The 14,322-nt window shown below is 31.5% G+C and overlaps 1 protein-coding gene across 5 annotated transcripts in view; it reads right to left on the bottom strand.

Moving 5' to 3' along the window:
• Positions 1-14,322, bottom strand: part of LOC139515854 (uncharacterized) — a 66,960-nt gene that overhangs the window by 27,723 nt on the left and 24,915 nt on the right. Inside the window, exon 1 of one of the 5 annotated variants that reach the window (XM_071305584.1) lies at positions 5,355-6,375. The exons of the other annotated variants lie outside the window; for them this stretch is intronic. Within the exon in view, the coding sequence (XP_071161685.1) occupies positions 5,355-5,568 (214 nt within the window). The 5' untranslated portion in view covers positions 5,569-6,375. Of the gene's footprint in view, positions 1-5,354; positions 6,376-14,322 lie in introns of those variants that run through there. 5 annotated transcript variants of the gene reach the window in all.

The following is a 14,322-nucleotide window of genomic DNA, read 5'->3' as shown; positions in this document are numbered from 1 at the left end:
CAAGGGCTGTAATCATCAACAAGAGGCTGCACAGAAAGGGGCTTGAAAGGGGTCCACTGATCATGTGCTGAAATCATCAAGAGGCTGCTGAGAAAGGGGCCTGCTAGGGGTTTATTGAGCAAGGGCTGTAATCATCAAACAGAAACTGCTGAGAAATTGATTTTGGGCTAAAATTACCAAGAAAAGCTAAAAATGAGGGACCAAATCCTCTCATGGAGTTCTGAAATCCTCAATAAAAGAAAATTCAAAGGGCTGGATAGGTTCTCAATTCTTTGTTTGGTGGGAGTGTAGTAATTATAATTAGCTAGAGGTTGTAAAGAAAATGGTCTGGTTGAGTGCTGGAATCCTAAAGATAAGGCTGAATTAGAAAGAAATGAGGTATATTAAAGCTCTGAGGGGGTTTACTTGTATCTAGTAATCATAGCCTACAAGAGTTCCTATTAAGCCTTTATCTGTATCCTAAGAAAATGACTTTTTATCAGGAGAACTTGGGATTAGAGCAAATGTTTTTGTGGGTTTAATAGTATGCAATTTTGTCCACTCATTTGTAAAACATGCTATAAACTGAAAATTTTCTGAAAAAACAGAAAAAAAGACATGATCTTCTTTACCAATTTGAACTTGATAGAAATAAACATGAAGAGTTAGTGTTTTATGCTTGATCTAATGAAATAGTATGGAAATTCTCAATCCATTATGAACTCAGGGGAGAATATATAATTTAAACCTTGTTTTCCAACTCTCTAAATGTTATTTTCTCCATTTTTAATTACCTTGGAAATTTTGAACAGGCAATAAATCACAAACAAAGGAAATTTAAAAAGGAAATTTTTCTTTAATTCTGAACGTGATGCTCAGAGACGTGATGTAAAGTTTGTCAATGAAGGCCTAAATAAGGAGACAGCGGAGTGCTCTTAAAAGTTCACCAAACCTTAGTCCTCAAAGGTGAATCATATATTTGGTAACTTTGATGTTTTAATTAGAGAATTTAAAAGTATAACATCAATTGTTACAAATACAAAAGTAATATGATCCATTCCTTAGTACTAATGTTAACATAACCTATCCCTCCCCCCTTAAATTAATTCACCACAAAATCATAAATTTTCTACCTGATTTGTATTAAACTAGATGAAAGGTAATTTACCTGTAGAAATGACACTGATGAAATACAGGTATAATAATTATCATACATTAAAACCCTGACATAATTCATCAATCCCTAGTCATAACCATATATCATTTCATAATCATTTCAAAACTAATAGAGGATTCATCGTCTGTCCATCTTAAGACCTAAAGTGTGCAAACACTGTCCTAAATCAATTACGTAATCATAAATTTAATATCTTTTTTCAAGACCTGTGTAGGGGGCCATCTCTACTTCAATAATCAGTAATATCAGGCCCACTTTGTACGATGGACCTCAGAGGGGGTCAGGAGCCTGAATACAAGTTATCTGAGGAATGCAGACTAATAGATAGGAGGACTACTTCAGCTACTGATTTCAATGACAAATTCACCTTAAATTGTTCAATCATTTATCTGTTCTTCTCATATGATAAAGAATTCATTTGATCCATTATACAGTTTATACTGTGGATTCATTTAATTTTCTTTAATATACATTTTTGTTTGGATTTATTTATTGATTGCAATTACGAGGGTTGTAAAAGATGGCAATTGAAATTGGGGAGGGACGAGAATATATAAATATTTTACATTTATTGTTGCTTTGCTGTCTGGAAAAAAGTTATTTATATTCACATCATATTTTATTCTTTTGGGGATCTGCAGGTAAAATTATCTATATAGACAGTTAAGTACAAGAATGTGAACTGGACACTTGGTGACCCCTTGACCTTGTTAAGTATTTCCAATATTTATATAGAATTTCTACCTCACTACATCACTCCAATTTCAATACTTGTTGGTGGTATGTACTTTTGACAAAAAGAAGAAATAAAAGTGTCAAAGTTACTCTATCTGGAAATAATCCACTAAGAGATAGAAAGAACCATATCTAAAGATATGGAAAAATTTTCGCTTCAACACCTTTTTTCCTTTTTAAGAAATTTACTTATAGGTTTTAAAAGATTGTATTTATAAAGAATTAAGAAGTTTGATTGAATATTTCCTACAAGGGAAAATGAATTTAGCCAACTATGACATTGTATGACCTTTCAACACTTAAAAAGTCTGATGCTAACCTTTTCATTAAAGATGTTCCAGACTTTAAATGATGAAAATTTCAAAATTATAGTGATGGTTTATATCAATGTGAATTATGATAATGATAATCTGATACTTATATATGAAGCTTTTACCAAATCCCCAACATTTTTGTCCATTCTTCAAAAAATGCAATGATAAATGCACACAATTGAGTTTCTGAATTTTCAATATGACAAATATACATACTGGAAATTTAGTTTTTACAAAAACATTTGCTTTTTCACCCTAAAATGTCTTCATCAGTTTATTATCACATTTTAAAAACGTATGATTGCAAATTTTTTTTTTAAATAAATGAAAATGCTTTCAATACATATGACAGTTTTTTGTTCTAGTGGGGAAAGCACTGATCACATACTGTAGTATGAAGAGTCTGGTTTAAATAGAGTCAAATGATTGTTGCTTTCTTATCTTCAAGTTGCAATTATTTCAAGCATATTAAGGACAATCATCGAGTCAAAAAACTCAAAAAATATTCCAGTAAGCGAAATAGTGAGGAAAATTGCATTTATACATTGATAAGTCTTTAAGTAAAAAAAAACAGAAGTTTCTTTTGATATTCAACAACCAAATTATTGCTAAAGTAGGAAAAAATCACACAATACTTGGATGAACGAGAATTGTTCTTTTGATTCTACTAACAAATTATTGCTGAAGTAGGAGAAATCACAAAATACTTCAAAACCAAAGCATGCCATAACTAATTGATCACCTTGCTTTGTATTACTAAGTTAATGAAGAGAAAAAAACAAATAATTCGCCTCTCATCGGCACTGACACGGTATACACACTTAACTATAGCTGACTGTGTTAAAACAATACAGAGATGTAATGCATGAACAGAGAGTTGTCTCTCCATCAACAAGAAGAAACGGAGGTTGGCAAACAAACAGACATGTAAACAAACAAAACTTCAGAATATTACTGGTTATATATGTAATATTATCTAGGTTCATATGACATGAGTCTCATGTTGTGGACAAGAAAAAACTATACACTTAGGCCACAGTGGCGAATCCAGGGGGGAGGGGGGGGGGGGTGTTCCGGGGGTTGGAACCCCCCCTTTTTTTTGGCCGAACAATGCATTTGAATGGGAGCATATAGTTGGAACCCCCCTTTACTCTGGGTTGGGAACCCCCCTTTTTAAAATGGCTGGATCCGCCACTGGGCCAAGTGCTTACAAACAATTTCGTAAAAAAAAAGTCCAAGAAGAATCTTACTATAATTGCTTCTCCCATATCCACTGTGTACAAATTTTTCCCATTGGCTACACCACTAAAGTACTTAAGGGTTAGGAACAACCAGCACACATAAACTATACTTTATTTATTTTTTATCTATTTAAGAAGAATAAACATGCATTCCTTTGCAACCAATTAGTAATCCTAAACACTGAAAAAATGTATTTCATCTTCTTTGAAATGAAAATATGGGAGATAACTCAAAATATTTGCTTAATTTGCAAATATTCTACACAGTAATTGTTTATTACTACAAATTAACATGTTTCTGCTTCTTTAAAATTAAGTGAATTGAATGTTCATCTGTTTTGCATTAAATCATTAAAACCAAGCTGAGTTAAAACAATTCCTTTTATTTGTTTTATAATGCATGTTCTGTTTTAATTGGGAATTCAAGTTGTTTTTTAAACATTTTTTTTTTCTTTTTTATCCTTATTTTCCAGCGCAACCTATGAATTATACTATTATGGTTTCAGTTCATTATTCTCGTTAGTTTAAATCATCATCTGAATCAATTAATTCATAAAATCTCTTTAGTAAATGTAATATTCCAATCCATTTATAAAACTGCTCGAACCCTTGTCTTTGTTTTAAGTTGAAAGAATTTTCACACATCCCTCCCTGTAAACCCCCATATCTTTGTATCTATACTCTCACTCTGTCCCTTTGAACAATTTCCGCACTAAACCAATTATACTTTTTGTACTCTGAGTACACCCCAAAGCTTCACTTCACTCTTTTTAATAAACACCACAATGTCATTTATACTTCTCTTACAAATGACCCACACTCCTAATTCACTTCTCTTTATAGTTACCCAATTTATTTGTTATTTCCATTGTATTTCCAATACCCCATCTACAACCCTTTGAGAAAACCTCACTATAATATCCTTTGTACATTAATTTTTATTACTTGCACCCTTTTGAATGAATCCCCAATCCCTTTTTTAATTCTTCCTTTAAACCACATCTCGTATTCACTTTTTTAATACCCCTCACCCCACAAAACTCTACACTCTAATATGACTACACCCCCTAAAACAATTCCCAGAATTCCCTGCAAGTTGATGTAAATAGGCCTTGCCACTATCATTATCTGGTTGCTTTCATCGCCTTATCTTTATTAGACATATTACATGAAAAGTTCATATCAGATGTGAAAATTATTACATAAAAGTTTTTTGTACACACAGATGCAATCAAGTAAATTCATCTTCTATTGCCCCAAAGATATGCACCATGGAGACCTTGATCTCTGTAAAACTCATCTTCTTTATTCTTTATGATATTCCAATAAGATAAGTCATATACCTATACCAATTGATATTATGTAAATTTCTTCATGTTCATTTCAGTTTTATATGCATCAAACACATTATAATGCTTGAATTTTTATCCCCCCCCCTTCCCTATTTCTTAGCTCATAAAAAAGAGTTAAGAACAAAATAACAAAATCAAACAACAACAAAACAGAACAGAACTTTCAATATATAAAAACAAATTGTTAAAAAAATGACATGTTTTTATCAAGTTCTGTTTTAATAAATGCAGATTTTTTTAAAGCTCCATTAGGGATATTTAAAATATTTAAATTAGACATTCAAATTTGATTATGATTTAGTCTGAACAAACCTTATTTTCATCCCACAAATCTTATATCAAAATCATTTCCTCTTAACTATTCCATATCATTCCCCATTACTTATAAAATATAGTACTACATGTAATTCAAACTGTCCCTTTCGAACCTCTATGTTTTTAATAAAAATTTATTGTTTCTAAATTCAAGTCTAAAATGTGTCACTGAACATCATGTAGAACTCAATCAAATGTCAAAATCACGAAAACCCAATATAAAAATGTAAAATTGAATTACCAAAAAATTCATCCCAATGCATAGAACTTCTGATTATTTCTTTTTGTTCCCTTTCTGTCTGACACTGGTCAGTATCCAATAGTTTCTGTGGGCACTGCCCATTGTCCATTATCTCCTCTGGACACTGGTCACTATCCTCATTTGATTCTTCAGAACAAATGTCAATTAAATCCTTTTTATACTGGAGTAATTTGTAATCCATTGTTCCCTTCATTTCAATTTAAATTCATAAACAGATAATTTTTTAAATCTGTAAAATCTCAAAATTGACATCTGCTTTCTTTTTTCATTTCTTCCAAGACAAATCCACACACAAAATCCAAAAGTTATAAAATATTTAAGTTCAGAAAAAAGATCATATCATATTTCAGTGCATGATTAAAAGAAAAAAAGATCATCACTTTTTTTTCTAATTCTTATATTGCATCTTTCCCTCTTGCCGTTTGTCCGATCCCATGAATGGAAAGCATAAACTTACACAATCAAAACAAATTTAAGTGCTACAATATATGGTCTTTGTCATCTTAAAGTCCATGAAGAGAAAATAAAAACATTTTTACAATCCTCGATGAATAAAAGTCCAATGAAGAGAAAAACGTTTTACAATCCCTGATGAATAAAACTGTCATGTAATAAAACTCTCAGACAAGCTCAACTGGTAACTCCACTTTAACTATTATTTAAAACACTTTAAAAACAATATCCATAAGCACTTTTAAATTTCGATGTTTATTTATTCCTAAATAGTCTATAAATTATTTTACAAATATTTTGACGACTAGATCCGTTTATCATGCTTCTACTACTAATGTTTTATACAACTCATCTCATCCATTCTGTTCAGCACAGTGAATCATTGCACAGGTAAACAGTCTAACTGGTTACCTGTTCCAATGATGGATAGGTAGGTTTGATTATTTACATGGGCAGAAATACCCCTTCAAATTTTAAAGGGAATCTAAATTCAGGTAGACTATTTCTACCTCAAATTGAATTGACCCCCAACCCCTTCCAATCAAAAGGAGGCAGTCAAAAAATTTAAGAAATTTATTCAGATACTTCAAAGTTATTTGATCCATATATCCTTTCATTTCCATTAGTTGATATTTTAGTATTATTTTCAAAGTGTTTGGTATACTTATATTGAGAGATAATTAGTTACACTGCTACACTAACCAAACACAGATCTTAGATGTAAATCAAATTTTGTATCCATTTCACAGTTTCAAGCTCAAGTTTCTGGGCAAGTCAAAATATATAATTATAAAAATATTCTTATATAATGTATTATCAAGGTCATAAATGATCACTATAAGTTACAACTTTAATCAAAAACCCATTAAAATACAATTAGTTATAAAAAATGCAACAATGAGTTCTTATTATTTATAAATGTCCCCATGGGCTATTTATAACCAAAGGAGGGACAAAGAAGAATATCTGTCAAATTTTGATAGAAAAGTATCATCATTTTAATTGTCAATTCTGGAGTAAAAATATACCCCTCTCCTCTAACCAATAATTTTCTTTGTAACAAAATAAACAAACATGCCAACATTTGGATTGAGGCAAGGAATGTAAGAACAATTTTTATTAAACAACAGCTCACCAGAGAAGCTGAAAAAATCTTCTTTTTACCTTTCTACTTCACAATAATATAGAGTCAAAGAATATACAAGGTGTGAAGGAATAGACAAGACTGTAAATAGTATACATCTCAATGCCTGTACTTTTTGTTATTGTGTTTGTGTCTTTCTTTCTCTTCTCTCATTTTAACTTTCAATCTCTTTGTCTACATATATATACACGCTTACTTTTCTTGTCTATTCCTTTCTTTCTCTTCTACATTCCTTTCAGTTTCTTTCTCTTTGTCCATGCTTTCCCATTTCTTTACCCATACTTTTTTATCCCTCCAAGTTCACTCATACTTTTTTCCTTTTTACCCCTTAATGTTTTCTTTCACTCTTGTCCATATTTTTCTTTTGCTTCACCTATACTTTCAAACTATATTCAATATTTTGTTTCCTTTCAGAAATACCTGATAACTTAATTAGACATATATTGTTTGAGAATGCCAAATCTGAATTCTGATTTCATTTTTGGTAAATATACAAAAACAAAGAGGGAACTATTCAATCTTGTGTCTTTATTTTAAGAAAGAGGATGTTGTGATCATTTTGACAGCCATGACATTGTTATAAAAACTTTCATTAAACTGCATTAAACTTTATAAACTGTTTTCATAAGAATCAATATAAACTATGATTATAATGCACTTTTTACCTGGAGATATAGGTATTGCAGCAGATCTCAGGTGTGTATTTACCTTGGCATCAGACAGGTGTCTATCTATATATATATCATTAGAAACAAATATTTGTGGGCCCTATTTCAGGTGTTGTCTTCTTATATCATTCCAAGCATGAGATTAGCTATATATATCATCAGAAACAAATATTTCTGGGCTGCTATTTCAGGTGATGTCTTTTTATAGAATAGATCAAATTAAATTAGCTTTGTCAAGAATTATGACACAATATGTGCACACATCTGGGCAAGACACAGGATCGTAAAAACAGACAGGTTGAAATTTTTCAAATTTTTGGTGCCATATTTTTTTTTCAAATGGCAGGAGGACTGGCTATGCACTTATTTCTAAGACAAAATATTTCAGGGCGCTAGAACCCTCTTTTTTTTCTTATTTTTTTTTTTTATATCAATGCAATTTAATGGGGTTGGAAACCCCCTCCCCTTTTTATATTTGGTTGGGGATTAAACCTTATAGAAATGACTGATCCCTGTGAGGCCCATTATTTAGCTCCTGAAATTTAAAAAAAGGGAAATTTTCAAGCCTTTTATTATGAAGATATTCTTATTGATAAATGACAAGGTTAATATAATATGGACACTTCAGTGCAGAAAGGTAACATGTTAAGTCACTTTGATGGGCGTATGACATTTGCGCCGATTTTGAAAATTTTCATTCTTTCATTTGCGCCGATTTCATTTTTTCATTTGCGCCGATTTTATATTTGCTCCTAATAGACCACTTTCGAGTTCATCCGTCACCGGCAAAAACTCGTCAATTATGCGCGCCTTTATGACGTCATTTACCAGATAGAGGGGATCGCCTGTATCCCTGCACTATTTACGTTCATCAAGCGTCTTAGTGATCGTCGTTGTGCAGGATAAACTAGAAATAATGGTTGTTCTGTAGGTACTTAATAACAATTCCCTAATGACAACAGTGCTGATTGTCAATTTTTAGAATTTAATTTGCTGAATAATTCGTAGCATATAGAATTATAGTTTTAAAACCACTCGCTCAACATTGAAACGGAAGTGACGACGCCCCTAAACGCACAAATGACGTTCACTAAAACCAGAGTTTTTGACGGAAATGCATCGAACTCGAAAGTTGTCTATTAGATTTACAGGTAAGTTAATACTTGTACATGTACTGTACTATACCATTGATAAAATCTGTTTATAATTGTTGTTCATTTATGTTTAAGTTTATTTTGATTCATATTGTTCTGGAACTTCGTTGTAACATGATAGACATATAACACACTGAAACGAGCCGAAGAGTCAATTCTTTAATCATCGAGGGCCATACATATCGGAAGGTTAGTGTCCTGAAACATAAGAACATATCTTACGAATGTACCACAAATCGTGTAAACCCAGAGTCACCACGGATTATATTGTCACAAGAGTGCACACACTGAAATGTCTCGCCTTCTTTACTAATCATTGAAATTATGTTGATAGTCCTAAGTATAAAGCTTTATTACAACTGTCACATAAACTTAACATTAACCAAGATCGCTAAACAAAGACCAATGAACCATGAAAATAAGGTCAAGGTCAGATGAACCATGCCAGGCAGACATGTACAGCTAACAAAGCTTCCATACAACAAATATAGTTGACCTATTACTTATAGTTTTAGTAAGAAAAATAGACCAAAACACAAAAACTTAACACTGTGCAATGAACCGTGCAATTGAGGTCATGGTCAAATAAACCTGCGGGACTGACATATAGATCATAATATATTTCCATACACCAAATATAGTTGACCTTTGGCATATAATATTAGATAAAAAGACCAAAACTTAAAAACTTAACTTTGACCACTGAACCATGAAAATGAGGTCAAGTTCAGATGACATCTGCCCGCTAGACATGTACACCTTACAATCATTCCATACAACAAATATAGTAGACCTATTGCATAAAGTATGAGAAAAACCGACCAAAACACAAAAACTTAACTATAACCACTGAACCATGAAAATGAGGTCAAGGTCAGATGACACCTGCCAGTTGGACATGTACACCTTCCAGTCCTTCCATACACCAAATATACTAGCCTTATTGCTTATAGTATCTGAGATATGGACTTGACCACCAAAACTTAACCTTGTTCACTGATCCATGAAATGAGGTCTAGGTCAAGTGAAAACTGTCTGACGGGCATGAGGACCTTGCAAGGTACGCACATACCAAATATAGTTACCCTATTACTTATAATAAGAGAGAATTCAACATTACAAAAATTCTGAACTTTTTTTTCAAGTGGTCACTGAACCATGAAAATGAGGTCAAGGACATTGGACATGTGACTGACGGAAACTTCGTAACATGAGGCATCTATATACAAAGTATGAAGCATCCAGGTCTTTCACCTTCTAAAATATAAACCTTTTAAGAAGTTAGCTAACGCCGCCGCCGTAGCCGCCGCCGTAGCCGCCGCCGGATCACTATCCCTATGTCGAGCTTTCTGCAACAAAAGTTGCAGGCTCGACAAAAACACTGATCGAGCATAAACATGTGGCAGATGTCCGAAAGACAGAGGTTAAAGAACTACGGGTACTGTCAAGAAAACGTCTGGAGGTGTATCTTGTTTCTTCCATCTCCCAGTAGTGAGCAGGGGACAACAGTTATATACATGTTATGATTGACATTTCATTACATTTGTACAAATGGCTAATGGAAGAGGTCTTAAATGATAAATGAAAAATAACATGACTTGGATGGAGAGTTCTCTCATTTGCACTCATACCGCATCTTCTTATATCTATTCACCTGTAATTTACCTGTAAAAAAAATCGGCGCAAATGAAAAAAAAAATCGGCGCAAATGAAAGAAAAAATTGACGCAAATGAAATGCAGATCGGCGCAAATGCAAAACGCTGACTTTGATACCATAAACATGTTGAAATTGACATATTTCACTCAAAATGGCCATTTAGGACACTTAATTTTGGACAAAATAGCTATGAACAACAACTTTATAATACTCCAAAAACTATTTTTTACATACATTACCATCATCACAAAATACATTTTGTAGCATATAATCTTTTTAGGTAAAGATGTTGTTCTAAATAATAGTGACAAGATCTCAAAATGAGGCTTTATCAGCAGTTTTGTGCTATTTTTAAGAAATTTATAGCAAATGAGATAGACAAATTCAAAACTAGGAATAATGTACAAGGGCAAAAAAAGTGACCATATTAACCTTATCCCTTCATTTTTATGAAAGGTAAGGGACAAATAAAAAAATAGATGGCCCCGTCCCAAAAAGTTGAAAAATCTGCAATTTGAATAACACATGTAGACATGAACATACTGGTAGTCTCACATATCAAAAATCAACCCAATATCTGAAGGCGTTTAGAAAAAAAGTCTGTATAACTGTGATTTCAACAATTTATCAAAGTCCAAAGCCCTTTATTTCGGCAAAAATTAGAAGAGCAATAGAAAACTTAAACTTGATCTGTAACTCATCATGGTTAACTCACATACCAAAAATCAGCCTAATATCTGAAGGCGTTTAGAAAAAAACTCTGTATAATGGTTTGTTGTGGAATGACGGAATTTTGGAATTACGGAATTACGGAATTACGGAATTTCGGACAAGGGTAAAACTATATGGCACCGACAATGTCGTTGCGTGGCCATAAAAACAGCACTAGAAATCATGAAAAATTAAGTTGCTCTAAAATATTGTATTTTACAGTACAATTGGGTATTAACTTATTGATGGTTATAAATTAGACACTGATTGATTGTTGTTTATAAAATATCCAGCAGCAAATATTAGATGCTAGAAAAACAACTATTTGTACCTTTCAATATAAAATACATTAAGATGAGTTATTTCCCCTGATCTGATACAATGCTTTTCAAATTTAAATACTTTGTTAGATTGCATCAATCTTTTCAAAGGTTGAGATTTTCATTTGGTAGAAATTTGTTTTATTGATAAAAATAACGCCAAAACAAATCATATTATTCATTGAATTTTTCAAGGGAACAATAGGTGTGAGCGAGTGCAATTCTTATTTTTGATTTTTTCAATGATCAAATATAAAAAAGAGACATTTATATAGGATATGATGCAGGTTAATCACAGCAATATAATGTTTATATAATTGCTGTTTTTGTGGTAAAGAAATCCAAAATTATACAAATAGGACCCTTAATTCAACCACTTAATAGCTTGTGGTCTTTTTGAAATTATTTTTGTTTTTGGTTAAAACCTTACTCTCCCATAAATTCAAACTGTATTGAACTAAAACTTGTTATATCCCTGAAGGAAAACACAATTATTTTCATAAATAAATGAAGAATGTGTCCATGGGACTCAGATGATGCATCACTTGCATTTAAATTTATAAAGGGCATACTTCAAGAATGGTAAATCTGACACAATACAAATTCAAACTTAAGGATGTTTGCTACTCTGTTTATAACAAGCTTTTTAAAAGACTGTCATGAGATGATAGTATATGAATAAAGAAACAAAAAAAGCAGAACAAAATGGAGGGTCCGTGTGCTTGTTTTCGAGATATAAGCAGTTGAAAATTTGGCGGAAAATAATTCTCTCTAGATTTTTCTTACATTTAACATTGGCACATATTTTGTTTAAAATAGTACGAAAAAATAACATGGATTTTATAAGATTTTGAAATATTGCTTATTGAACTTTATGTAATAAAATTATGAAAAGAAAAGTAGGGGTTTAAGTGGGCAATTTTTTTTAATTGCAATACATGGATAAAACCAGAGGATTCCGAAAATCTGGCAAAAATTCAAAAAATAGAGGAGCAAACGTCCTTAATCAGTGTTTTATGTGATAAGCACTTTGTTTCCTAACATTTGGTTGAGGCAAACTAAAGAGAAAGGGAACTTATTTTGTCATAAACAGACATTCAAGGTTGACACACTTAATGCACTCTTCACTACTACAGAAAAATCCCTTTTTTTACAAACATTTCAGTACATATATAACTAACCATCATTATATTTCCTTCAACGTTAGACTGCATAGTGACCATACAGCACAAGAAGAAGATGTTTTATTTTCCTTTAAATGGGCTCACAAGGAATATAGTACATATATCAGACAATGTGTTGGTCAAAAACAATAAGGTGCAAAGTTCAATCAGATTGAAAATATGTAATCTCTATACAATTTAAAAATCTCTAAATCATTGAAAACTAAAAAAGACATAAATTAAACATATATATATATATATATATATATATATATATATATATATATATATATACAACTCGTCTAAACACTCGAGGGAATAACCAAAAATTTGCGAAAGCAAATTTACAAATCTAAACATTGTTGGGTTGATGTTTAGACGAGTTGTATATACATTATGTACACAGCCATGTATCACCATCATTGATGGCGATCCGATGGATACATCTGTTGTAGAGTTGTCACTGACTCAGACGTACTTATATATATATATATATATATATATATATAGCCCACATTAGTAAAAACTAAACACTCTAGAAATATCTAAATATGACATAGGAAAAAGTTCAGAACTTTCTGACCGAGTCCTATCGTACACTGACCCTTTTAAAGGTTTAAACATCAAGCCAACGTGTTCCTTTGAAATCTTGACATTGTAAATAAACACCTTTTACATACATATTATACAAAATCAACACTTTAAACAGAGAACACTTGAAATTTTCATTCATCTGACAATGAATTCAAACATATGATGTATGACAAAAAATGCTTGAAACTTATACCCTTCAATCTATATAACATATATTTATATTTTTCTGAAATTCATGATGATAAAGGTATTTCATTTCTTATCAATATAATATTTGATTGTTTATGACAAACCTGCTCCAGTTATTTGAGAGTATATTTTGATTTAATTGACATTTGAATGAACATGTGAAATTTATTCAGTAATTATATAAAATATATCATATACAATATAATATGGATTCATCAATTTATCAAAAGTATAGTAATTTTTCATATTTATCTCATGCTTCTTCAAATATTATGTGATTTTCTGACATGTTTTTCAGAAAGACTAAGTTTTTCTAGGAGGAAATATGTATTGAAAATAAATCAAGTATTAAATTTGCATATTCTCGAATTCAAAACATAAACTACATTTGCATTTATGTTCAAAAAAGTTCTCTATAGGGGAGATAACTCAAGATTTTTATTTCTATCAGAATGTACATGCTGATGTCAGAAACAGCCTCAAATGTCATGCATAAAGTTTTACTGATACATAAAGTGTTTACTCTCCTTGGCAAACTAGGTGAGACTGAACTTTATAATAGTTTTGGCTGTACCATTGCCATCAACAAGGATTACTGCTAAAAATGTTTGCCTTTTTCCCGAATGAAGATTTATGTACAAATAAACTTTGAATACAATCATTCAGTTTCAGTGGTTTTTAATCACCACAATTATTTTTTTATAAGACCAATGCATCATTATCATATATGGGTAAGCTATCCAAAAGTTAACATTAACAAAGGTATAAGGTGTTTCATTGATCAGTGTTTTCAAAGGCATTCTTTTTATTTTTTATTTGGGGACTTCTGTATTGATTACAGATCTTTGAAATTTTCAGAACATTTTCTCACCCAATTATTGGAGCTACATGAT

This window comes from Mytilus edulis, chromosome 3 (genome assembly GCF_963676685.1).
Source record: "Mytilus edulis chromosome 3, xbMytEdul2.2, whole genome shotgun sequence".
NCBI classification, from domain to species: Eukaryota; Metazoa; Mollusca; class Bivalvia; order Mytilida; family Mytilidae; genus Mytilus; species Mytilus edulis.
This window is presented reverse-complemented; position numbering and strand designations above follow the sequence as displayed.